Genomic DNA, 27477 nt, shown 5'->3' on the forward strand with positions numbered 1-27477 from the left:
AGTGTTGACTTTGTTCTTCGAGGAATATCTCTTTGATTAATAAGCAATGCAATAGTTTTATAATTACATAACTTTGACTTAAAGGTGCAATATGTAAGAATTTTGCAGTAAAATATCCAAAAACCACCAGGCTAGTGTTATATATTTTGTTCACTTGAGTACTTACAATATCCCAAATGTTTCCAACTATTTGTAAATGGTGAGAAAATTGCAATTTTAACCAAGGCTCCGGGACGTGTGAGGAGTCGCCTGTCAATTGCATCATACCCGCGTTACCATCGGTTTCCGGTTTTATTTTGTAGAAACCATGGAAACACCAAAGACGTTTTAATATTTACATGTTTTAATAGACAAGGCAACAACTGTTTTGACATATTTATAGACAGAAAACTAATTATTGTTATATAGCTCAACACGTTTAGTCTTATGGTTTAAATCTAATTTTCTTGATTTTTTGCGAGTACCATGCTTTACCATGCCTCAGAGAAAAACACAATTTTGTGAAGTAGCTAACATAGCATAATCAGATGCAGCTTTATTTTTAGTAACAGTAATACAGCATTTTCTCCATCATACAATACGTTTTAAAATGAATTGCATGCCATTTATCAACACAAGCCATCCAGCATTTAATGATATTCTAAAATCGATCTATCTTACTAACAGTGTCTCACAGCAGCCGCCGAGCGAACGCACAGAGTAAAGTTATAACATCATTTTCAACACACTCAAATAAACAGAGCTGTGTTACCTCATACTCATGACCTGAAAAGCAGAAGCAGCGCCGGCGACTGTGGCATAATAATAGTTCCGCTGCTCGCGGCGTGTGTTGCGCAATCGCTCCAGCGGCCTCGTTCAGCTCCCACAACACTCGGTCCTGCTCTGCTTCATACTACAATACCATTAATAATTGCATCCATGACCATGATTTTGTTCCCGAGTCCTATCCCAATTCTTTTCCACCGGCCGTTGAGGTGAATACCACATGTCCCAAGATTCCATTGTTCACCTCTCCGTTGTTGTTTGAATTAAGAATTTCTTAAATTCTTGGGGGTTTTCTTATCTGTTGTGAATTTTAAAAATATTCTTCCTTTCAGTTTCCAGGTTTTTCATATTTATTTGTTTTAATGGATTATATGTTTAGGTCTTTGTCTGTTCTGTCTCTAAATGCCAAAGGGATAACGTGACATGGTTAAAAGGAAAGCAATTTTTTTATTTTGTAAGAGACGTGATGCAGATTTTATTTTTCTGCAAGAAACTCACTCTGAAGATGCAGATCTAAAATTTTGGAAGACACAATGAGGAAATATGATTTTTGCCAGTCATGGCAGTAGCCATTCTGCAGGGGTCATGACTCTCATACACAAATTTAAAGGGAATATTCTAAAAGTGGTGGAATCAAATGATGGCAGGTGGATCACAAAGGTTATTAAACAAGACAACACTTTTTCATTTTATGCAACATCTATGTGTTTAACTCTCACTCCTGTAATGAGATTCTTTTTTCTCACATTTCTGCTAAAGTCAAAGAACTACTTACTGAATATAAAGGTTCTTATGTTATTTTAGGAGGGGACTTTAATGAGTGCATGGATGATGCTTTAGCATTGCAATGTTGCACAACAAAATGACTTAATTCTCTCTTTGTGTTCTGATCTTTCTTTGACTGATGCATGGCGATTTTACCACTCAGATTCCCAGGATTACTAACAAAAATGTATCTCTTCATTCTAAAATAGATTTTTTTTTTTTTTTTTATCTCCTCTTCAATTCTCCATCTTACTCAAAACATTTCTCATGCCTTTGAGACTATCAGACCATAAGCAAATTTTCTTAAAACTCGGCGGCCTGCAGTCTAATTCTAAATTGCGGGGCTACTGGAAATGTAATATTACTTTATTAAAGGACAGCAAATTCAATAATAGTTTTATAAACCTCACAAAATATTTATGTACTGATGTACATAATGTTTACAAAGAAAAATGGGAATATTTCAAATATAAAATTAGACTAATTGCTATTACAAGATGTAAAGAATTGAAAGCCTGAACTCTATTTAGATTTAGCCAAGGGGGCGTTTATAAAATCTAGAGCCAAGTGGCTAAAAGAAGAAGAAGAAAATTTCTTTGTGCTTGAAAAAAGAAATGGAAAGAAAAAAGCTCTTACTGCCCTTAATATTGATGGAGTAATTTGTAAAGATCCTATTCAGATTTCTAAATTTGTTACAAAATTTTATAGTAACCCTTACTCTTCTAATTTCAATGCTAATATAAATTTATTGACAAAATACAGTGCTTTATCCCTGCTATTAATGATCATGATAAATCTTATTATGAATTGGATATTAATTGTGATGAAGTGTGGAAAGCACTTCATTCGATGAAAAAAGGGAAATCTCCGGGCATCGATGGCCTTACCATAGAATTTTACACTCACGCGGGGCACAAACTAACACGGGGTTAGTTGTAACACACAGTTTAAATACTTCCACACACGCTAGCATAAAGAAACTTAGTGTATTTACTAGTTGCCATATCGACAATGTATAGAGAAAAAATTGCGCCAAAATTCAAAAATCTTTGGAAGATATCACTGAACATTTATTTAACAATAGCAAAAGTAAATTTCTTACTTAAGCTATTTTTTCATCTATATTTTTTGTTTTTATTTAAAATTAGACAAATCTGATATTATTTTAATATCCAATCGTTTGGGTAGTTCTGTAATGCTTCACTAACTATCAGAAGACACTAACCAGGTTTAAAGTCCAGTGTCGCAGAGAGGGTTCGTTGTAACACTGCGTTACAATCTGCCCCGCTATTACAACTATACTATTCTATACAGTTACGATACAACTGGCATAATCAACTTTTATGAATTTCTGTTGATAAACTATGGAAAAAAAGGTGAATAAAGACTGAGAGGAAGAACCTGAACATCCAGAAAATATTATTTCAAGAAATGTTCAGCATTTGTACTGTCTCGTCTATTTGTCTGGTGTTCTGTGAGAGCTGTGAGTGGAGTTAGGAGTGTTTTCTTCAGCTCTGTGTTTTTCTGAATGTCTAATATATTTCTTCATCAGTTTGCCTGTATTGTTTTGACCAGTGCTGTATGTGTTTTGCAGTGTTCATTGTCAAACTACAAAATTATTTAAATTTTAATTTCTAAAAAAATGCTATTATTTTATATGAAAAAAATAATTATTGTCTTTTATTGACAAAATATTTTAGTTTGTCATGTATATTTTTTTTAATTAAGTCAGATACAATTTTTGGCTGTCATATGGTCATGATACAACATACCCCATCACATGTTACAATGTGCCCCACCTATGGGCATGTTGTCACATTTCCCTTCCCTTCTTTCGGGGTAAATAAAGAAAAAAGTATACACTGTATTAATGAAACAAAGCCACATATTGTACCAGACATGTGTGAAATGAATGTGGAACAAAAGAAATTCCCTGAACCCTAAGTAGATTTACACAACTGAGAAAGTCAAAAAGCGTTAGGTTGCGTACGGTCTCCCCTATTATTAAATGCCCTTTACTCAATATGTGTCAGAGATCGGCCAGGCTCCATCACCCAGTCACAGAGATCACTGTCACCAGAGAACTAATCAGCCGCACCTGATCGTCATCTCCTCATCATCACTGCAGCATATAAGCACACACTTCACCCTGGCACATTGTCTGGTCTCGTTCTTGAGTTGGACTCACTTACCTGCTCTACTTACCTCCATGTGTTGTTGCTCCATCGTCTCCCTGATCCTCTGTGTCTTCAGTGTCTTCATTCCCCCGGACTCTTTCTATGCTCCACTCACATCACCGAAGCGTGTGCTCGGCTGCTCACGTCCGCGACCTCCTCAAATCACCTGCAAAACAAAGAACTGTCAGTATTACCATTCATTATTGCATTGCTGCTTTGACTTGCTTTACCTGCCACGTCCAATAAACTCTCATATTCATTTCTACATCGTTGTGAGTCTGTGTTCTGTAACAATATGTATAAAGAATGCATCACTCAGAGAGATGAGAGTAACTATGAAACAAGGGATTATTTCCCTCATCCCTAAACCCAACAAGGATACTCTTTCTATTGACAATTGGTGCCTTATTACACTTCTTACTGTAGGTTATATTTATAGATTATATTGCTAATAGATTAAAATTGAATATGAATTCTATTAAATCTGAAACACAATCTGTTTTTTAAAGGCTGTCATATATCCAACAATATAAGATTGGTCCTGGATTTGTAAGCAGATTCCATGCACTCTCAAGGTCTTATTCTTTTTCTTGATTTTTACAAAGTCTTTGAAATGATTGAACAACATTTTCTTTTAAAATCGCTTAAGTTGTTTGGTTTTGGGGATTCTTTTATTTCCACTATTTCTATGTTTTATAAAGGAATCAACAGTTCTGTTGTTATTAATTTTGACACTTCTCATAGATTTGATGTACAGCGTGGTGTTAGGCAGGGCTGCTGTTTTTCTCCTTTTTTATTTTTATTAGTCACTGAGTTGTTATCTGTGAGCATTGTTCAGAATCAGAATTGAAAGGAATTTCTGCTTTCAGGAGGGAAATTAAAATTTCACAGTTGGCAGACGACAGCACGTTGTTCTTAAAAGATGAAAAATATGTGTCAAAGGCTTTAGATTTAATTAACCAGTTTTCTTGTGCTTCTGATTTAAAATTAAATATCTCAAAATGTGAGATCATGATTTGGTCCGATTTGAACTATGATTCAATAGAAAATATTCCTGTTAAGCCCACGGTGAAATACCTAGGTATTTATATTACTAAAAATCTTCTGGAAAGACAACACTTAAACTTTTCAGCTAGGATAATTAAATAAAAAAATATTCTTAATATCTGGCTACAGCGGGACCTGTCGTTATATGGCAGAGTCCTATCAAAGGCAGAAGGTCTTTCTCATTTTGTATATCCATCTTTATCTTTATTTGTTGAGAACAGAATTGCCAAAGAAGTCAATAATATTTTTTTAGATTTCATTTGGAAAAAGAAAAAAGATTTTTTAGATTTTTCTGACATGATAAACATCTTTAAAATAAATTGGCTTAAATGTCTTGCCAATCCAAGATCCATTTGGTATACTTTATCCCCAACCAAATATTTGAAAAAATTGGTAGCCTTTCCTTTATTTTAAACTGCAGCTATTTACCTTCTAAGCTACCTATTACCTTGTCCAAGTTTCATCAGCAGTGTCTCTTTGTTTGGAAGCTGTTATGTTCATAGTTTTTCACCTCATAAAACAGTGTTATGGAATAACAGTGATATAAATCTTTATTTTTCCCAGGTGGTTCCAAAATAATATTAAAGGTATCCTCTCCTTTGATGACTCGGGTAACCTTTTTACTTATGAGCAAATTATGACTTACCACAATTTCCCGATTCCTCCAAAAGAATTTAACACAGTGGTTGAAGCAATCTCACCTGGGTTAATTCATCTTGTTAAAAGCCACTCCCTATATAATCCAAGGAGAACAGTCACAATACAATCTACTTTGTTCTCGGATGGAATTGATCTTTTGGACAAGAAATGTACCAATAGACATGTACGCCATATTTTTCAATTCAAGAAAAAAATTCTCCAAGAGGAAAGGGCCTGGCTTTCACCTGGAAAATACTGTATGTCCAATAAAGCTAAATAAATACATTTCAAAATTTTACATAAAATATATCCTGTCAACACTAATATTTCTAAATATCTGGACATTGACAGCTCATGTTCTTTTTGTAAACCATCAGAAGAGACATTTGCACATCTGTTTTATGATTGCCTATATCCAAGCAATTTTGATCCGACCTTGGCTCCTACATATTCCATTCTGCCAATGTTACTCATTCTTTCAGTCTAAAAGACATTATTTTTTTATTATATTAATGATAAAAATAGACCCCTAGAGTACATTGTTGTCACGATTGAGTCACCTGCACCAGATCTCCTGAACCGCCAGAGGGAGCCGTCACCCGAATATTAGCTCTCATTGGACTACATTTCCCATGCACCCACATACCTGGGACTGATCACCCGCGCACCTGCAGCCAATCATCTCTCTCACTCTCACTATTTAAGCTGCTCTCACACTCACTCTCATTGCGAAGTCTTGATTAGCCATGGTTGTCATTTCTGAGCGTTATTCCCTGTTTGATTTATTGATACTGACTTGGACTGTTACCTGTTTTGTGATTCTTGCTGCCTGCCTCGAACTTTGCCTGTTTCTGTTCATGCTGTCTGTCGCCTGCCACGACCCTTTGCCTGTTACCTGGTTTATGTCTTTGTCTGAGCACTTCAATAAACTGCAAATGGATCAACACCGTTCTGACTCGTCACAATTGTTATTTCTTTATTTTATATGGCAAATTCTTTATTCATAAACAAAAGTTTGCAAATAATATTCCATCCTATCCCCATTTTAAAACTGAATTAATACCACTTCTTAAATCTCTTTGTTATATAAATAACAAAATCCCTAAGATTTATAAAATATTATGAAGAAATGTTTAAAGAAAATACATGTATTTAAAAGCTTTCCCTGTATATTAATGTTTGTATGTTATTGTATCAATAGTGGTAGTGTATGCATTCTTGTGTCTCTTTGTCTTGTCATCTTTTATTTTTATTTTTGTATATTCCTTGTTTTGTTTTTGTTTTTTATTATGTATTTGTATGTAATTCCTAGACAATGGTCTTATGTTATTGAGCATTAATTAAAAAAAAATAATAATAAAAAAAGGCAGCAGGAGCAGCAATCATGTCTGACTGCAGCAGGTTACTGTATGTGTTCGACGATACAAATGTTCAGTTCAGAGCATTAAACAGTACAATTGTTTGGTTAGGAGATCACAATTAAAAGGCCAATTTACATTTTAACAAATAAAATTGTGATGATAAAAAAACTAAATATTTCACGTATATTTTGCACCAAGATGAACAGTTCATTTGAGAAATGTCATTTGCCATGTCTGAAATTGCATACTGTATAGTAGCTACTACATTTACTTTTGCGAACGTTAAAGTATGTTCTATATCAGGGTGTCCAAACTCGGTCCTGCAGAGTTCAGGTTTAGAAGTGGTTTAGAAGTGTTTAATTGGGGCTGGAGCTGAACTCTGCAGGACAGAGGCCCTCCAGGAGCAGGACTGGACACCCCTGCTCTTTATAGTATGAATGTGTAGTATGAATGAAATTCGGACTACATCTGCCATGTTGTCATTGTCATGTGACCTCCTACGGCATCAGTTGCGTCGCTTTACCACCATCATGGGATAGTCAAGGCCCAATTCAGAGGCTGCATCATTCGTACATTAACAATTCATACATTATACATTAAGGTCGAAATGTCAGGTGTGCCCTTCTGTGCTGCGCGATTGTGCCATTGTGATTTAATGTGCTGAGGCGTGGGCATTATCAATAAGGCTTCGAGATAGGAAATTAAATTCTTCTGTCCAGCTGTTGTTAAATTTACATGTATATTTTGATTAGTTTTTTCCGGCGGAGCACCACCGAGTCTTCTATTCCCATTTCTACCAGTGATGCTTGATTCAACTTCCCGCTTCTACTACCTGCGCAGACATCAACAGCGCAACTGGGGCAGGAGATGGGTGTGAAACATGGGAGACTCCCAGGAAAAACAGGAGTGTTGACAGGTGTATGTGGAAGTCTTTCCTGTTGAGAAACCTGACACACGTATAAATTCTCTTCCACCTTCACATCCGTCACATTCATTTTAATTTATGTTTTGCCTTTGCAGTTTAAATAAACCATACATCTCATATATTTCAACAGCATCTTGATTTATTAATATTTATTATGCATTTCTCAAATAATCACACTTCAACAACATAAGAGCAGATCGCTTGAGCGCAGCTGAAGTGACGCTCGAGTGATCAAGAATATTCCAGTATACAAATGAGATTTCCTTCGATTCCTCCGTCCTCATTTTCTTTCCTTGCATCTTTCTCTCACATCCTGAGAGGGGCGGAGCTGAGGAGCGAGGGAAGGAAGTGAGGATGCACAAATAAGAAATGAGAAGCACTCTTATGTATTCTGACATACTCTTGGTGCACTGTTTCCACACACTACATAGTATGGAAGTATTCAATTTCCATTTTCCACCTTGAACCAAGAGTCGCGGGATCTTTGTAACACTCAAACGCAGGAATACCTGACTTTTCCATCGCGTGCAATCAGTGCTAACATCCAGGCTGCATCCTCGTCGCCAATGTTGTATATCTGTTCTTAGTGCACTCAGATGTCTCTCATACGCTCTACTGAATTAAATCAGTCACACACTTGACAGTTTTCTGGATGGCAACATTTACTTCCTTATGCGCACCTCATAAACTTAACATCCGGTCACATAATGCATAGTGCACTTAGATCTTAAAGATACAGACCATCATTCTAATATATGACAACAACCATGTAGTTAAACAAGCCAAAACGAATTTATTTGAAAGGTAACTGAAGGTAAACCTGCGTTGCTCTCATGGTGGTTATACCTCTCTCTTTCGGTGAAGTGGAGCAGTGCTATTGCTGAATGGCACGGATTGCACTACGGACTATTGTACCTTTTATGTTTTTTTTTTTTTAACTGTATTTTATTTTTTATAATGAACAAGCTGAGATGTCATGTTTAAAGTGCTTTGTTGTGTGTGCGTGAGGCGCGGGCGCGATCAAACAGCTGTTTTTGTAGGGGACTTGCCTTATCCTCATAGCAACGGTTCGTGGCCAGGTCAGATTACTTCAGAGTTTGTTGCCGTTTGTTGGAAAACTGTTCACTCCGCTCAGACATTCCACGACATTCCATGGAAGCTGCATAGGTATCCTTTTAATTATAATTTGACTAAAATTATAATTGTATTCATATCAGCAGGCACGTGCACAGGTAGGGCTCAACCTGTGCAGAGCACATGCCCTTTTTGTCCTTACACTCCGAAGTGCCCTTTTTTTTTGGAGGAGTTTTGTTTTATTTATTTATTTTCTTCAATAAATCAATGCTATTGGTCACCTTTACGTCTGTCTGTCTGATTTACAAATATATTTAGCCAATTAAAGGTATTAAAAAGAGCTTGTGACAAAATCTTTTTGGATCCGCTCAAACTGTCAGTCAAACCTCTTAACTCCGCCCCCTCAGTGCAGCGAACTGAAGTTCCACAGCAGAGCAGCTGAACGTCTTGCAACGGCAAATAAATATCTTGTTGTTTGAATAAGTACAACGTTGTCTTTACGGAAGAAACACTAGTATGTCTATTAAAGGCTCATATTTTATGCATTTGAGGCCTGAGACCGGACCGGCGGCGGAGAGAGAGGGAGGGGGGCTAGCATTTGCCAGCTAAGTTAGTCATAGCCAATACCCTACAAATAGCCTTAAATAGCCTGTGCATCAGCGTCGCCAAGGAATTAAATACATTCTAATAATGTTCTAAATAAATAACGGTTGCCTCAAAAAACTCACCCTGGTGGCTAATATATAGAGCCCATAGAATACAGAGATATCCCCAGCCAACACAAACAAATTCAGGAATAGTGATTCAAGGTTTCTCTGAAGAATAAAGCTACGTTTTTCAATTGCGGTTTTGCACCCACACAGAAGACCGCTTGCACTACTTGAATTAGGTCTTTCGACACGTAAATGTTGAAATGTTCTAAAAACTTGGAAATGTCCAGTTTGCTTAACGTTGCTGAAACGTTATCTTAAGGTTAGCATAACGTTCCTGCAACGTTCTTTCCATCTAAATTTTACCATCAATACAATGTTCCGAGAACGTTGATTTGTAACGTTCAAAGAATGTTAAAATATCCAGGTTTTTTAATGTTAGCAAAACGTTCCTGCAATGTAATTTCCACCTACATTTCATTAACAACAAAACAGTCAAAGAACGTTGATTTGTAATGTTCTAAGAACGTTAAAATGTCCACTTTCTTTAATGTTAAAATGTTATGTTAAGGTTAGAATAATGTCCCTGAACCATTCTTTCAACGTTATTTTTTTGATTAACACAAGGTACAAACATTTCAAGAACACAACGTGAATTACAAAAGGTAATTATATAACTGCACACTTAAAAAAAAACTCATTCATATATAAATTAAGCTTAATCAGTAAGAATGTGTGTGTGTGTGTGTGTGTGTGTGTGTGGTGGGGTGGGGTCTGCCAAACTAGCAGGTCCAGTCTCTTCATGCTCCGTCTGTAAAGTGAACAGATTGACTGATGTTACTAATGGTTATTTATTATTTCATAAGCATTTAGTAATAACATTCATTCATTTACTTTATTTATAGAGCACGTTACAACTGCACCTGCAGACCAAAGTGCTGTACAATCAAGAAACACTTCATTAAAACAACACACATCCTACTAAACAACAAAGAATAGCCCGCCCTCTCAAAGGCTAAAGAGAGTGTGGCTACTCCATAAAAGTTAACCCTTAAGTTATTCAGGGTACTTAAGTACTATAAATATTAAACTACACAAGATTCAAAGGTAGCTTCCAAATGTTATACAATGTAAAATTTCATAACAGATTGTAAAGGATTACACTTGAGGTAAAGTGAGGTAATATGCATATGTACATATACAAATAAAAAAAAAACGTAACAATACTTTGTTGATTAAACTGCCAGTAGGGGGTGGTAATGAGTGAATCAGTAGGTTCGACTTAAAGCAGTGCTGTGCAATACAATTGGTGATTAAAAGATTAATATGAAGCAGAAGTACAGAATGACACATTTTATTATTGGCTGTTTCAACACAATTTTTTTTTACCAACTTAAGGCTGATTTATACTTCTGCATCAAGTGTACGCCGTAGCTACAGCGTAGGCTGTGTGTACCACACATAGCCTACGACGTAGCCTGATGTGCACCTCTTCAAAAATGTAACAACGTGTCAATTCTACGCAGACCGCAAGCGCTGTGATTAGTCTGCTAGAACCCCTCCCTCAGGTTAAAAAACTGGCACGGAGTATTCGGAGAAGAGCGAGCATTTTCAACTTCCATGGGAATGAAAAAAAAAGCTCTGATTCAGAGGACACATGCAGTCAAACTGCAACAAAAGTCATTACATATTTGCCGCTTCTCTGCTGCTTCTGTTTGTAAGTGTCTCTGACAACGTACATGACGAGCTGCTTCTTCTTCGGCTTTTGCCTTGATACTCAACATGACCACGGACGCTGCCCACTAATGGTCTGCATGCACGTCGACGCGGACAACGATGCAGAAGTATAGATCAGCCTTAAGAAGAACAGCACTTTTACAGTTTCATCCCACTGCCTAATGTGAGCTTAAGTATTGGGACAGTTTAACTTAAAGTAAATGTAAAAGAGCAAAAGCTAATATTTAGTTGTAAATCCCTTGCAAGCAAACACAGGAGTGAGTCTGTGACCCAGAGACATCACCAGACTCTTGTACAGGAAAAACGTTAATGCCCTGTATACATGATAAAATCCAAGGTAACTCGTCCATGGACAGCAATATAATCAACACTTTCAAGGTCCAGAAAGGTACTAAAGACGTTGTTAAAACAGTCGATGTGACTGCAGTGGTTCAACCTTAATGTTATGAAGTGACGAGAATACGTTTTGTACGCAAAAACAAAACACAAAATGACTATAATGACTTCCCTGTCATTATCCTTACACAGTAAGCACAGTGAAGGCTTCCATGTTTACGTCCGTATTGGCCGACGCTGATCATGTGATCAGCACGACGCGTGCGTGTGATGCTGATGCAGGAGCCGGCCAATAATGAGTCGGCGTTCTGACGTAGAACCTGGAAGCGCTGGACGTAAACAACGTATGAGAATGACACAGAAGAGAAGATATTGTTGAATAAAGTCGTTAATTTTGTTTTGTTTTTATGCACAAAAAGTATTCTCGTCTCTTCATAAAATTAAGGTTGAACCACTGCAGTCACGTCGACTGTTTTAACATGTCTTTAGTACCTTTCTGGACCTTGAAAGTGTTGATTATATTGCTGTCTCAGATTTCGTCAAAAATATCTTGATTTGTGTTCTGAAGATGAAAGAAGGTCTTACGGGTGTGGAACGACATGAGGGTGAGGAATTAATGACAGAAATTTCATTTTTGGGTGAACTAACTGTTTAAGATTTTTCAGATTCTGCAATGTGATGTAAACTTTTGAGCACAACTGTATGTGTGTGTGATACAGTCAGTACAGCAGGCTAACATCAGTGAGATATCAATAGGGGTCTATCATCCTCTACCATGTCCTTTCTCATCCGGTGGAAACTGCCACTTGTGGTTCAAAGGGTTCCCATCGCCGCAGTTCTTCAGATGAGTGGTTGGAGCTGGGAATGGAGGATCCTGTGACCAAACAAATAAATAAAAACATTTTCTTTAAATACATTACAGTTCTCATTGTTTAAGCACAGGTTAGAATGATGCAACATGACATGTCATAGTACAATGTAATGATAATACAAAACAATTTTGTTAGTTAGACAGCAATAATAATGGAAAAAATCAAAACAAGTAAAAGTGCTTTCTTGTCGTTTCAGTAGCTGAATAAAATACAAGGTAACTTGTGTAACTGAATGGTATTCAAACAAAAGATTTTCAATGTGCAAGTTACCTGACTGATGACTGTGTTCTTTCAAGAGCAACAGTATTAGAGAAGAATAGCAGCATTTACCACCTGGCCTAAAAACAGTCATATATATATATAGCGAGATATAAATTACATTATAATATGACAAAGTAAATTGTAGATTTCTACACTTAAACAAGAACAACAGGAGTGAAATTTACACTTTAACAAATATGATATATTTTATTGTAAGTATGTTGGTAAAACACCTTTTCTGTCCTTGTCTGCCTCACAAGAATCAAGTCAGCTGCAGCTCTTCCTTCAGTGCTGTATTTGAAGCATCTGTGGACAGTTGAGAAGAAAGTGTTTGCTGATTTGTCAAAGAGAGAAATAAGATAGCAACTCAAGCACACTAGCTAGACTAGCATTAATTAATAAACGTTAATATTTTACTAATAGCTAACTTCTTATAAATGTGTGTGGCAGTTGCTAAGTACCAGTTAGCACAACATACACACACTCAATTTATATCAACAACGCGTAATCTTATGTTTTGGTAACAACTCTATTTAAAATTGTTTTATGAATTTGCACTTATCGCTTCGTCTGATATAAACCTCTGAAAATACAGGACGCTGTCAGCGCACGCAATAACTGAAAGACAGCGGTCTAGAAAATGCGGTTCACAAAAAAATGATTTAACACTGAAAAACTTTTGATGTTGTGTTATATAAACATGTTATTTACAATTATTTTGTGAATTCACACTTACCTTCTTATGATGTAAATCTCTCTATGATGAAAATACCGGACCCTGTCAGCGCGCGCAAGATTTGAATAGAGCAGGAGCGTATGGAAGGCCAAAAGGGCCAAAAACACGTGAATTTTAACACGTTAAATACGTGTGGAATACGCGTGAAAAATCAACGCGTTAAATACGTGTATTTGACATGTATTTCACGCGTAAAATATGTGTTAAATACGCGTGAAATACGCGTTAAAAATCTGTTTGAACGGGTCAGTGTCATTGGCTGCTGAAAACTTGGGTCAAACCATTTCTGTGAGCTTAAGGGGGTGTACCATTCATTTACTAGGATGCCACCATTTAACATGCTAGATCAGCTTATTCAACCCTTTTATTTATTTTTTTATATAACCTATAGAAATAATATATTTAAATTGCCGTTTCATGAAAAAACTAGATTTAATTTTTCCACTTATGCCATTTATTTCTTTCTTTATTTATTTATTTTTAACAACGCCCTTACCCTTACTGACAATAAAATGCGGCATTGTAAGCTCACTGAATGTGAGTATGCTCTCTCTCAGCCATATGACCTGCAAAGTTTTTTCTCTGGTGTGTGTTGGGGTGGGACACTAGCTGAAGAAGATTGGGGTGTGACTAGAGATGATAGACCTGTAAAGTTTTGTTCTAAAGAAATAGTGCAGGTTAGTCGTACACAAATAAAAATTTAAACTGATAATAATGTACGATACTCTGTGTGTGTTTGTGTCAGAACATGGGAGCGGAGCGCAAGATCAAACCCTTGTGACATACTGGATCGAAAATATGTGAAATTATTTCTAGTCGACTAGTAGTAGTTCATTTAAGCCAATAGTTGACTAATCACATTTATATTAATTTAATTTCTTAAATACTGGAGAGAATAAACCATACTAATGAGCGTTTACGTAATATCTATATAGCAAGCGCACGCATAAAGCTTGCCATAAAGAACCGGCAAAAGTTATGATTATGAATGTGACAAAAAACAGCGAGGAGACATTTTTTATTGTTTAATAATAAACAAATGTTTTCTGAATCAGTGTCGGCTGCAAAGATGTTGCCATTACTGACTCCGCAGAGATGCACATTTCATTCGGATTAGGCCTACATAATCAGAGAGTAGCTTTTCGTTTTGAATTATTTCGTTTAAAAGTAGACATTTCACGCTTTCTATAGATATATTTCTCATGTCTGTGAGGCAAGCAGCCTGAGTTTCGGTTCATTTAGCCTACAAGACTCGCTCCAGTTCACGCGCCAGTGATCGCGCCCGCGCCTCCATGTCAGGATTATATTGTCAGCTATACTTGCTTCTTATTTATTAAATACAGGCAATTGGTTGATGAAACATTGATTAAAATTAAGATACAATTTTTACAGAACGAAATTCACTTTAAAGAAAGGATTTCTACAAAACAAAACTTAATGAAGTGGTCAAAATCATGTCTGACCCACTCCATGTCTCCAGATATATTGCGCATCAATAAAAAAACTCTTATAACTTAAAATACTCCGTCATACAGATACGAGTAATACATCATAAAACTGTATATAAAAAAGGCCTAAATATCTACTATTTGTGTATGCCTATACTCACAATAACAACAAAATGTCGTGCTTTTGTAAAATAAAGCAATCAAGGATGCGCTTTCTGACGTCTGTCTCCATGTGAACTTGAGCGCGCCACTATAGGCCTAAATGAACCGAAACTGAGCGTATATTTGCCCCACAAACTTAAGAAATATATATATCTATTGAAAGCTCTAAATTTCTAATCTTAAATTAGAAAACAGTTGCATTTCTCTCCAAAGGCGTGTCCTGCGGACATGAGAGCTTCGTCAACTCAAAATTATGCAGAAAATAAGAGTATGCATGTGCATGAATTAATAACGATCTATTTGCTGAAAATGTGACTTTCGTAGAGCAGTATATATCACGACCTCATGTCCGCTTTTAAGCATTCTCCGTGACGACATGAATGGCTGTGTGCATTGCCCTTTTGCCAAGTTAAAAAAAAAGGCTGATACAGTAAAAAGTGCTCAAAATGTGTTATAATGTTATTTTTTATTTTCATCTATTTGATTATGAAAAGTGAACTGCATGACTAAGACCAAAATATCATAAGATGCGCAATATATCTGGAGACATGGAGTGGGTCAGACATGATTTTGACCACTTCATTAAGTTTTGTTTTGTAGAAATCCTTTCTTTAAAGTGCATTTCGTTTTGTAAAAATTGTATCTTAATTTTAATCAATGTTTCATCAACCAATTGCCTGTATTTAATAAATAAGAAGCAAGTATATCTGACAAAATACAGGTGCTGGTCATATAATTAGAATATCGTGAAAAAGTTCATTTTTTTATTGTAAATTATTTTAAAAAATGAAGTTTTTTTTTTTTAAATTTGTTGATTAGAGCGTACAGCTAATGAAAGTCCAAAATCCAGTATCTCAAAATATTAGAATATTTACATTTGAGTTTCATTAAATGACCATCCCTACAGTATAAATTCCGGGTATCTTTTGTTCTTTGAAACCACACTAATGGGGAAGACTGCTGACTTGGCAATGGTCCAGGAGACAATCATTGACACCCTCCACAAAGAGAGTAAGTCACAGAAGGTCATTACTGAATGGGGTGGCTGTTTACAGAGTGTATATCAAAGCATATTAAATGCAAAGTTGACTGGAAGGAAGAAATTGGGTAGGCAAAGGTGCACAAGCAACAGGGATGACCGCAAGCTTGAGAATACTGTCAAGTAAAGCCGATTCAAACACTTGGGAGAGCTTCACAATGAGTAGAATGAAGCCGGAGTCAGCACATCAAGAGTCACCACACTCAGACATCTTCAGGAAAAGGACTACCAAGCCACTTCTGAACCAGAGACAATGTCAGAAGCATCTTACCTGGGCTAAGGAGAAAAAGAACTGGACAGTGAACAGTGGTCGAAAATCCTCTTTTCAGATAAAAGTAAATTTTGCATTTTATGTTGAAATCATGGTCCCAGAGTCTGAAGGAAGACTGGAGAGGCACAGAATCCAAGCTGCTTGAAGTCTAGTGTGAAGTTTCTGAAGTCAATAATGATTTAGGGGGGCCGTGGCGTCTGCTGGTGTTGGTCCATTGTGTTTTATCAAGTGCAAAGTCAATGCAGCCATCTTCCAGGAGATTTTGGAGCACTTTATGCTTCCATCTGCTGACAAGCTTTATGGAGATGCTGATTTCCTTTTCCAGCAGGACTTTAGCATCTGCCCACAGTGCAAAAACCCCTTCCAAGTGGTTTGCTGAGCATGATATTACTGTGCTTTATTGGCCAGCCAACATGCCTGACCTGAATCTATGGGATATTTTCAAGAGAAAGATGAGAAACAGTCGATCCAACAATATACAGATGATCTGAAGGCTCAATAGTGCCTCAGCAGTGCCACAGGCTGATCACTTCCATGCCACACTTCACTGATGCAGTAATTTGTGCTAGGAGCAAGTCGTTTGCTGTAATATGTCCTGCCGATCAAGTATTGAGTGCACAAAAGAACATACTTTAAAGAACTTTAACTTTTCTGTTTTGCAAATCCATTTTTTGATTGATCTTAGGAAATATTCTAATATTTTGAAATACTGGATTTTGGACTTTCATGAGCTGTACGCTCTAATCATCAAAATTAAAAAAAAAAAAAACTTTTGAAATGTTTTACTTTACATGTGGGGAATCTAGAATATATGAAAGTTTCATTTTTAAAAATAATTTATAATAAAAAAATGAACTTTTTGATGATATTCTAATTATATGACCAGCACCTGTAATCCTGACATGGAGGCGCGGGCGCGATCACTGGCGCGTGAACTGGAGCGAGTCTTGTAGGCTAAATGAACCGAAACTCAGGCTGCTTGCCTCACAGACATGAGAAATGTATCTATAGAAAGCGTGAAAAGTCTACTTTTAAACGAAATAATTCAAAACGAAAAGAAATAGGCTACTCTCCTAATCCGAATGAAATGTGCATCTCTACGGAGATGATGAGAGGCAGTAATGGCAACATCTTTGCAGCCGACACTGATTCAGAAAACATTAGTTTATTAATAAACAATTAAAATGTCTCCTCGCTGTTTTTTGTCACATTCATAATCATAACTTTTGCCGGTTCTTTATGGCAAGCTTTATGCGTGCGCTTGAGTGCTATATAGCCTGTATTACGTAAACGCTCATTAGTATGGTTTATTCTCTCCAGTATTTAAGAAATTAAATTAATATAAATGTGATTAGTCAACTATTGGCTTAAATGAACTACTACTAGTCGACTAGAAAAAACTTATTTCACATATTTTCGATCCAGTATGTCACAAGGGTTTGATCTTGCGCTCCGCTCCCATGTTCTGACACAAACACACACAGAGTATCGTACATTATTATCAGTTTAAATTTTTATTTGTGTACGACTAACCTGCACTATTTCTTTAGAACAAAACTTTACAGGTCTATCATCTCTAGTCACACCCCAATCTTCTTCAGCTAGTGTCCCACCCCAACACACACCAGAGAAAAAACTTTGGAGGTCATATGGCTGAGAGAGAGCATACTCACATTCAGTGAGCTTACAATGCCGCATTTTATTGTCAGTAAGGGTAAGGGCGTTGTAAAAAAAAAAAAAAAAAAAAAAAATAAGTGGAAAAATTAAATCTATTTTTTCATAAAACGGCAATTTAAATATAATATTACTATAGGTTATACAAAAAAAAGACAAAACAAAAGGGCTGAATAAGCTGATCTAGCATGTTAAATGGTGGAATCCTAGTAAATGAATGGTACACCCCCTTAAGCTCACAGAAATGGTTTGACCCAAGTTTTCAGCAGCCAATGACACTGACCCGTTCAAACAGATTTTTAACGCTTATTTCACGCATGAAATACACGTATTTAACGTGTTGTTGACGTGTTAAAATTCACGTGTTTTTGGCCCTTTTGGCCTTCAGTAGGAACGGGAACGAACGTCTAGTAACGCCAGGTTAAAAAATAAACAGTTTGGAAAAAGAAAAAAAAAGAAAAAAACATACAACATTGAAATTCTGATGTTATGTTCTGGCATATATGTTATTTAAAATAGTATTACGAATTCACGCTTACCATTTACGTGTTCTCAGCCTCAGAAAATAACGGACGCTCTCTGCTGCTGCGCGCGCAAGAGCTGCAGTGAGGGGAAAGAACAGACTCGAGAGTCAAGACAGTAAACGATTCCAAAAAGATTCGATTCAGTGGCGTCAGGAATTGAGTCTCGTGATTCAGCTCAAAATGCGAGGCCTGAAATGTCCGTGCGTGATATGAAAACATAAATACTAATAACATTATATGAACGTTCTGAGTATGTTGTTCTAAGAACGTTTTCTATCAACATTATGAGAACGTTCATCAAGTACAAATAACGTCCTAAAGATGTTCCAAGAACATGTTCCCAGAACGTTTTATTATAACATTATGAAAACATTCAGAAAATACTAATAACATTATAAGGACGTATAAGGAATGTGTAATTGTAATTCTGCTCAATTTTGTCTGAAATATTCTGAAATATTTCATTGTCATCTGCAGAACAAAACACTGCGCTGTCATTTAAACATTCATCAGACTTCATGCCAACAGTCAAAAGTCTGATTCACAAGACTGACTAAAATATAAGGAAAAGGAGCATCACTGAAGACTAACAAAAAACACCAAACACACAAACTTAATACCAAAGACAAGGTGATAAAACATTCAGCTCATTTATATTCTCTGCTGTTGTTCGTCAAGCTGTGAGATGATTGACAGCAGCGTATTCACTGTAATCCTGATTATTCCTGATACTGACACTGTCAGGACAGTCAGATTTCGTGTGGAAATTCACCACTGCGTAATTCAGATCCTCAGCAGATGTGATGCAGCACTGAGAGTCACCAGTGGCTTTCTGAACTGTAGCGTAAACGCAGTTAGAAGAATCAGAGGGGTTTGTGGGTAATTGTTTGTGAGTGTCTTTAATCTCCTCATAATCACAACCAGTGTGAGAAACCTGAGGAGAGACAGAAATTATTTACAGCTCCAAAGATCCTCAGGATGGAAGGCATTAGACATTAATATCATTTTATACAGTAACTGGACTCACCACTTCATGTTTTCTTGTTCCAGTATGAGATGACGAATCACTGCCTGCCAAAAACAAGCGTCCTAAATTAATTACATTATATCGCAATTCAACACTGATGTCTTGTGTACATTTTTTCACACAGTCATCAAATATCTGTATTTTGCTCATCTCGTTGCAGCCTACAGGTGATGACAGAAAGTGGGAAAACAGATCAAGAAATCTGTTTTAATCTCAGTATAAATGGTGAATTTCTGCATCTAAAGAAGTTAAGAATGAGTTTTACCTTGAGACTGACGCTTCTTACAGAAAAACAGTAATAAGAGTCCAGCTGTGATCAGAACCAGAAAAAACAAAACCAGAGGGATGATCATAGAGGAGCCTGAAAACACATGAGAAATAATGTTAGAATCTGATCACTATGAGCTAAATATCAGATCAGATCATTGACGTTTGGAATAGGATTGGCCAGACCATGATACTGGATTTCAGGGTTGCCAGGTCTGCATAACAAAACTAGCACAATGACCAGCCAAAACTAGTCCAAAAAGTAGCCCAAATGACCATATACCAAATATCAAAACTCATAATATGCCATTCCCATACCTAAAATACATATTTTACAGTCAGTGTTATGCAAATTGAAAACCACTATATCGTAGCGATTATAAACACAACTCAAAGGCTCCTACCAGTGTCCCTCCTTCACAAAACTTACCATCTAGCACAGTTTTATCATTGGTAGAATGTAGAATATTTCAATATAAGCTTTTCAACACAATTTATGCAATATGCCAAACTTTTAACAAAAATAAATAAATAATAATAATTGTGACTGAGGTTTTAAATTTTAGTACTGATTCAGGTGGATTCAAACCCCTGCAGACAGTCGGTTAGAACTGTCTAATGATTTCTAATTTGAAGAATTCACTCTAGACTCCAGAATCTCATTAAACTCATGAAAAGATTTCTCATTCTGCATGTCTGCTCAGCACAATGTCAGAGATATCTGAAGAGGTGTAACCAAGAGGTTTTGAGTTGAAAATCCCTTAAATTTCAGTCAAGACTGTTCCAACATGCCAGTTGAGAAGGCAGGCAGGCTTAAAGAGCTGTTGTCTCGCAAGTGGCAAGTCAGCCATACGAGGAACTTCTGGTTGTCCTTTCCATCTTCAACACTCCACACAATGTCGCTGGTGTCGCCAAACTGCTTCACGGCCTTGCAATACCCAGTAGGTTCTCTTTATCTCTGCGAACACTCGTTCTGACCCAGGGTAGTGCAGCTTCTCATCATAATCCTTGATAATGAGTTTGGTCACAGGATGTTGAGGAGCAAGGACGATGGGATGGATACAATCCAATTCTGTCTCACTGCAGCATCTTAAACGGCCACCTACACAAATGAGTCCAGTGGTAGGGTCAAACTCAGGAGAGAGAGAAGCCAGCCTGCTCACACCTGATACTGGTTACCTGGACTTCAGTTGGACCATCTCGGTAGGGAAGGATTCAATCTGCATGTGACAAAGCACTGTTTGTTCTACCTCTCTGTGTTTGTCAGTGCACGTAATGTTCACCACCCCATAAAGCTGCTGACTGCATCCCTTTATGAAATCGGCCAGTGTGTCATACTGCTGTGGATTTGGCAAAGGTATAACTGTAGTCAATCCACAAAATGCAAACTGCCTTAGTTCGCCACTCTTTTCTTCAGCAGGCAAGGAAGGTTGCTCGGGACAATTCACTGGCGGCAGTTTGAGAAATGAAGGACTTTGATTCCACTGGCTTCCTTAAACTAGGTCACACAAGCGTTTTATCTTGTGATGCTGTCCGCAGGATTGTCCCTGGATCGTATGTAACGCCAGGTAACAGATGCTGTGAGCTCTTGTATTTCAGCCACCTGAGTTCCCACAAACACCTTGTAACAACAAGAACTTGACAACAGCCAGGCAAGCACAGTCGTAGAATCTGACCAGAGTGTTAAGGAACAGATGGGGATGGTGAGTTCTGTGACAAGGACCTTGGAGGGCTGGGCACCACTCAGAGCTGCACATAGTTCAAGGCGAGGTATAGACTGTTGCTTTCGGGGTGTAACACATGATCTGGCCGCTCAAAATGCAACTTCAACTTGGCCTTCTGTGTTTTCTATTCGCAAATATGCCACAGATTCATAGGCCTGCTCAGATGCGTCACAGAATACGTGTATATCACATCTGTTATTTGGGAGATCCATGTATGGACTGGAATAGCATCTTGGCAGTGATATTTTTCCAGATCACCCAGTTCCTTCTCCCATGAACTCCATAAGCTGAGCAGATCTTCTGGGTTTATATCCCATAGGTGCTGCACCAGTGTTTTTGCTCTGATTCACTTCCCTGTGTAGCGCAAAGTGTCTGACTGACAATGCAAGAGCAGTCCAAGGGTAGATTCATTGGTATCTTGCAGTCTCTGACTAAGCCAGAGCTCACACCTGTTCGATCTTGTATCGGAGGGAAGGTGAGCAACCACTGTTGAGCAATTGCTGACTCACTGTCGCAATTCAAAGCCTCCCTCATTTAGGAGGGCACAGAGCTGATCAACAAGGTCTTTGGCGACATATGTGGATGTGAGACTGCGTAGACAATTGTCAACATAGAAGGACGTCTTTCTATCACCACCCCCATCTGATCTCCTGGTTGACTGTGGTCTAGCACATGCTTTTGCAGGGAGAATGTTGCACAACAGGGACTGCAGGGGAGTCCCAAAGGGAAGTATCTGCCACTGGTACACATCTGGTGCTTGATCTAAGGTTATATCTCTCCACAGGAACCGAAGTAAAGGTTTGTCATCAGGAAGTGGGACCTGGAAGAAGCAGCTCATTCAAGTTTTGGCCCTCATAATGGAATGAGAAGTTGTAAACAACACGATTCTTGCCATTATGCATGACCATATGGTGAGGGATGTACCATGATTTTTGTAATGTCTCAGCCTCGCATGGTTGCAGTTTCTCCACATAGCCAGCATTCTTAAGTCTCTCAATCTCAGTTTTGTAAGCACAGGCCTGATCAGGGTTCTTCATCAGCTTTCGCTCAATGCTTCTTAGCTGCAGCATAACAGCTTCTTTTGACATGTGCAGAGTTGGCATGTGTTGTATGCGAAGGAATGGCGTCGCATACAGAATGACACCATCCACGTTAACTCTCACAATTTTGTCTTGTAAAAGTCTGATGGCCTCTTGATAAAATTTTGACTGCATCATTACTTCCTCACTGTTGTATGGAATTACATCCATCTGCCATAGCTTTGCCACTTGGGCAAACAGATCAGCATTGGGGGAGATGGCAGTAAAGAGGCATTGGTGAGTGTTGAGCCTGTGCTTGATCTTGTGTAGGGCCTTGTAGCATCCGGCCTAGCCAAGTTTAAACTGCAGCAGGTCCACCTGGAGGGCCTAGGCGAACAGGCTCAACTGGGGTAACAAGGTGTGGACAATCTGAGCCAATTAGCAGTATAGGCTGAACTCTGTCTATTTGCTGCAAAATCCAGCCAACAACAGGGTGAGTTTGCTCAGCGAGACCAAGCCTTTTCAGCTGTAAAGGCACCTTGAATGGGTAATTTCTTGTGTCAGTTAGTGACAAGAGACACAGTGAATGAGACTGCCGCCCCATGAAGAACCTCTTGGTCCTGCCTCACCGTTCGCAGTATTAGGTCCTCAGGCTGCCCCTTCAGATTTAACTGCTGTGCTGCTGTATGGAGCAGTATGGTCCTCTCCACCCCATCGTCTAATACAGTATATGCCTCAATAGATTTGTCCCCATTGGTGATGACTTTGCTCACCTTTAGAAGAACCTTGTGGCTGTAGATAGAGCGATCTACATACAGGGTGTCCTTGGTGGTGTTAACCAGACAGGAGTTGTCTTTAGTGTCCGTTTCAGTTTTGCTATCTTCAGTCCGTCCATTTACATAATGCAGTATACAGAGGTGTTTCCTATAGCACGTCTTACAGGGGGCTTTCAGGTTGCATTTTGAGGCATGATGACTCTGTACTTACGGATCCAAGATTCCTTTTGTTCTTTAGTGAGCTCTTTGAAATTGGCACACCCATTTAAGAAGTGATTGGCATTGTCACAGTAGGGACAATATGCATGCAATCTCCCTTTGAATCTGGAAGATTTTGATGTTATCTCCTGAGCGGCTGCTTGGATTTCACTCCCAGTCATGGGTTTCTCTATGTCAAGCAAGATGCAAGCTGGTTTCCTAAAAGCCCTTGGGTTACGGCGGTCCTGCCTTTTCTTACTTCTGGGTTCTGGTGGGAGACCTGTCCTCTTGGAGCTATCATCTTATACTTGGAGCTCGTACTCCAACCAGTTAGAGAAATCGAGGAGAGTAGGTATAGTTACCCTCAGTGAGTGTATGTATCTCCTTAAGCTAGTTCTCAGCTCATGAGGGAGTCTTACTTTGAAGTTGTGACACATGTGACCCACAGTTTAATTGTAGATGATTTGTGAGGATCTGACACTTGAAACGTTCTGTGGCTTGGTCAGGGAGGAGGTTCTCTAATGCCGTGCACAACCTTGAAAACTCTCTTGGATCTGATGTCATCATGGAGGCTATAGATGGGGTACGATACCTTGACGTAGCTTGAGGCTGATCAAGCTTGGTGAAACAGTGCAGTCCCTCACCTTCTCTGTTATCTGCCTGATCTGCGCAGAGAGGTAATGATGGAAGTCTCTGCTTTGTGTGGTGGTGACTGGCTGACTACAACATGTTTCTGGCAAATAAAAATGAGGAGCTGGTACTGGAGACACTGATTTGCATGGGGTGGCCATGTTTGTGGCTAGGATCTCTCCTTTCATGACAGCATTCTCTGTTTTAAGGCCTTGTAATGCACTTTAAATTTAAAAGTTGTCAAATGCACCTGCAAAGCTCATGATTCTCCCTCGGCATCTCCTCCCAGGTAGAGTGTCGAGCCCGAGGATGCAGCTTGTCCTTTGTATCTTGCCATTTATCCTGTAGCACCAGATCACTGGAGGGTGAACACTGACTTATTGATGTGGAGACACTGGACTCACGGTTTGAAGACAAGTGGAGGATCTTCAGCATTAGCTTCATCATCACTGGAACATGCAGGTTGCTTGGATCTCCTCTCAGATCCAGGTCTTTGCACTTGGAAGTCTGCTAGATATGCAGATGGCTTTACAAGTCGTCTAGGGCAGATAACTGCAAGCTCTGACTCTCAATTCTCTGTAGTAATTCGAGCTCTGGCTCGAAGGACCACTTGTGACTGAGGTTTTAAATTTTAGTACTGATTCAGGTGGATTCATACCCCTGCAGACAGTCGGTCAGAATTGTATGATTTCTAATTTGAATCCAGGCAACAGAATCTCATTGAAGCGTTTTGCTGAAGGCAAAGTTGTGGTTCTGGAACAAAATACAAAATAATCTTACATGGAGTAATTATTTAAGTATAAATATTAGGTTTTGGATTACATGTACATTGGTTACATGTGTCTACCAAATTTCATACCTGCGCTTAATTGAAATTTTGTAGGTGGCGCTATGAAGCCATTTTGCCAGACCTAATTCTGAAACCCATATCAGATGTCAATTTTCACCACTTCTGACGCATGTGCAAAGTTTCATGAGTTTTCAAACATCTTTATGCCCTCAAAAATGTGATATATTTCGGAGAAGAAGAAGAATCGACTGAGCAATTACAACAGGGTCCTCACACTATCGGTGCTCGGGCCCTAATAAGGTAGTTTAACACCATGTCTGTGTAAATAATTACATTCTATGACTGCCCACAAAATGGCGCTATTAACACACTATACGACTGAGGCACATTTATATGATATGGTAAACAGGAAGTTATTACTCATGAAATAACTTGTTAAAACATTAATATTTGTCATGGTAAATAATTTACATTAATTGCATCTGCTATAATGACAATGAAAGCAAGCCAAACGGTGACAAATCAACTATATAATGCCGTAAACATAAATATACATATGGTGCTATGTGTCTCATTCGTGGCATAAGAACAATCGGCAGATTTAAATAAAGAATAACCAAATACACTTACTTTATAAGCACGCACGGCACAACTATATTACATTAATAACTTCAGAATGCTGCAGACAAACGTGAGATGAAGCAGATTACTCATGAAAAGAGTTCACGTTCTGCATGTCTGCTCAGTGCACCTGCTCCACTTCCTGACAGCACATGATGCAAGTGATTGTGACGTTGCAAATGTTGATTGATCACATGAAGAAAGTTCAAGAAGCCTTTTGAACAGTAATAATAAAAAAAAAAAAAAAAACGGTTTCTAGGTACATTGTACATTCATGCGAATGATTTAAATAACAATCTTGTTTTGCGCGTGCACATCAGTTTAACTGAATGTACCAGCCAGTTTGTCATAAATAGACTTTTTGAACCATATGTAACAGCAAGTATGTAAAAATGGCATATTCTTCACTTAAATCAACAAGTTTTCCACTATGGAATGCCAAATCTGTCGAAATAAGAAATAAGTAAATACATAAATAAATATAGAAATAAATGGAAAATAATAATAATAAAATACATAAATAAATATATAAAGTGTTTATATACTTTATACCTTTTTTCACTTTTATTTTTTCATTTATTTATACATTATTTATTTATATATGTCTACATTTATTTATTTGTTTATTTATATATTTCTTTGTCCTTATGGAAATGAGGGGGGCGTGTTTTACCTCAGACATAGCAATCGAGCTCAGAGCGGCAAGGGCGAACCTTTGAGGCCACAGTCTGATTAGTCAACCCTCCCCGTCCTCTTACATACATTTTCAGTAGGAGAGACACGGCAGACATGCCAAGCTGTTCACGAGAATCCTGCGCTTACAGCACAAGATTAAAAAATTAAGATTATACAATGAAACTTTTTGTATGGAAGAAAACAGGAAGAAATGCACTTTCGCTAAAGATTTATCAGTTATGCCACGCAGCGATTTTGACTTGCACATATCAGAGGATTATTATGAACCACGAAGGCAGCTGACATTAATGGAGGAATTTTGCAGCTTTACTCGCAAACTACAATTCCTGTTCATCAATAAGGTGAGAACCAGACCCGTTATAAACCCAAATACACTCTAATTTAGTACATGAATTGAAAAGTGTACTATCAAAGTAGTAATAAAGATGTTTGCCGTCGTAATGATGACAATAGCGCACACAAAAGTAGTAGCTGTTCCGTGCTCCAGCATGGTTAGTGCTCACACTGCATGCGAACCGCACTCAAGCCCAACCGAACGGTGCTCTTCCAAACGGGCCAGGGACGGCTAAACGAACCACGCTTGGGCACGAAACAGAGCGATCACACTTGTCAAACGAACCAGGCTTTGGGGGTCAAACGCGCTCGGGCACGGTTCAGAGCGCCTGTGTGAGTACACACTAAGTCATTCATTCCCTGTGTAACTTGCAAAGGCATGTCCACAAACCTCTTGCATTTAGTTTGGTCACACCACAAGTGTCACTGTGGCCTCAAAGCTTCACCCTTGCCACTCTGAGCTTGATTGCTATGTCTGAAGTAAAACACGCCCCCTTCATTACCATACGGACAAAGAAATGTATAAATAAATAGATGTGGAAATAAATGTATACATACAAACATATATTAATAAGTGTGGATATAAATAAAAGTGGAAATAAATAAATACATCTATAAATAAATGTAACGCCACGCCAGCAGAGGGAGCCCTCTCCCGAGTACTGACTGTATGCCGCTCCCTCTGCTTCACCTGTTTGGTGGACATTTAAGCATGGCCTTGCTCCTAGTACTTTGCGAAGTATTGCCAGCCTGTCTGCCTTACCGAGCGTTTACCCATTGCTATTATTTGCCTTATTGTGTATGATCATTGCCTGTTTCACCTGTTTACTGCCTTTTGGATTGCCCACTGTTCTGTTGCCTGGTTTGGACTGCCTTATTGTGTTTGTACCTCTGCCTGCCTCACGTTTACGATTATTTGCCTGCTGTTTTGGA

At 38.1% G+C, this 27477-nt stretch overlaps 2 protein-coding genes across 5 annotated transcripts in view; both read right to left on the reverse strand.

Annotated features, from left to right (window-relative positions):
• The window catches only part of LOC127517761 (uncharacterized), a 43751-nt gene extending 22795 nt beyond the window's left edge, over positions 1 to 20956 (reverse strand). The window contains exon 1 of the mRNA XM_051903848.1: positions 20937 to 20956. Within this exon, the coding sequence (XP_051759808.1) occupies positions 20937 to 20956 (20 nt within the window). The remainder of the gene's footprint in view (positions 1 to 20936) is intronic.
• LOC127517166 (polymeric immunoglobulin receptor-like) overlaps positions 1 to 27477 on the reverse strand; it is a 197143-nt gene that overhangs the window by 81775 nt on the left and 87891 nt on the right. Inside the window, exon 8 of one of the 4 annotated variants that reach the window (XR_007931200.1) lies at positions 21481 to 21930. The gene's annotated coding sequence lies outside the window, so the exon portion shown is untranslated. Of the gene's footprint in view, positions 1 to 20499; positions 22732 to 27477 lie in introns of those variants that run through there. The other 3 variants (XR_007931198.1, XR_007931197.1, XR_007931199.1) reach the window with 3 other exon arrangements.

Source organism: Ctenopharyngodon idella, chromosome 8 (genome assembly GCF_019924925.1).
Source record: "Ctenopharyngodon idella isolate HZGC_01 chromosome 8, HZGC01, whole genome shotgun sequence".
NCBI classification, from domain to species: Eukaryota; Metazoa; Chordata; class Actinopteri; order Cypriniformes; family Xenocyprididae; genus Ctenopharyngodon; species Ctenopharyngodon idella.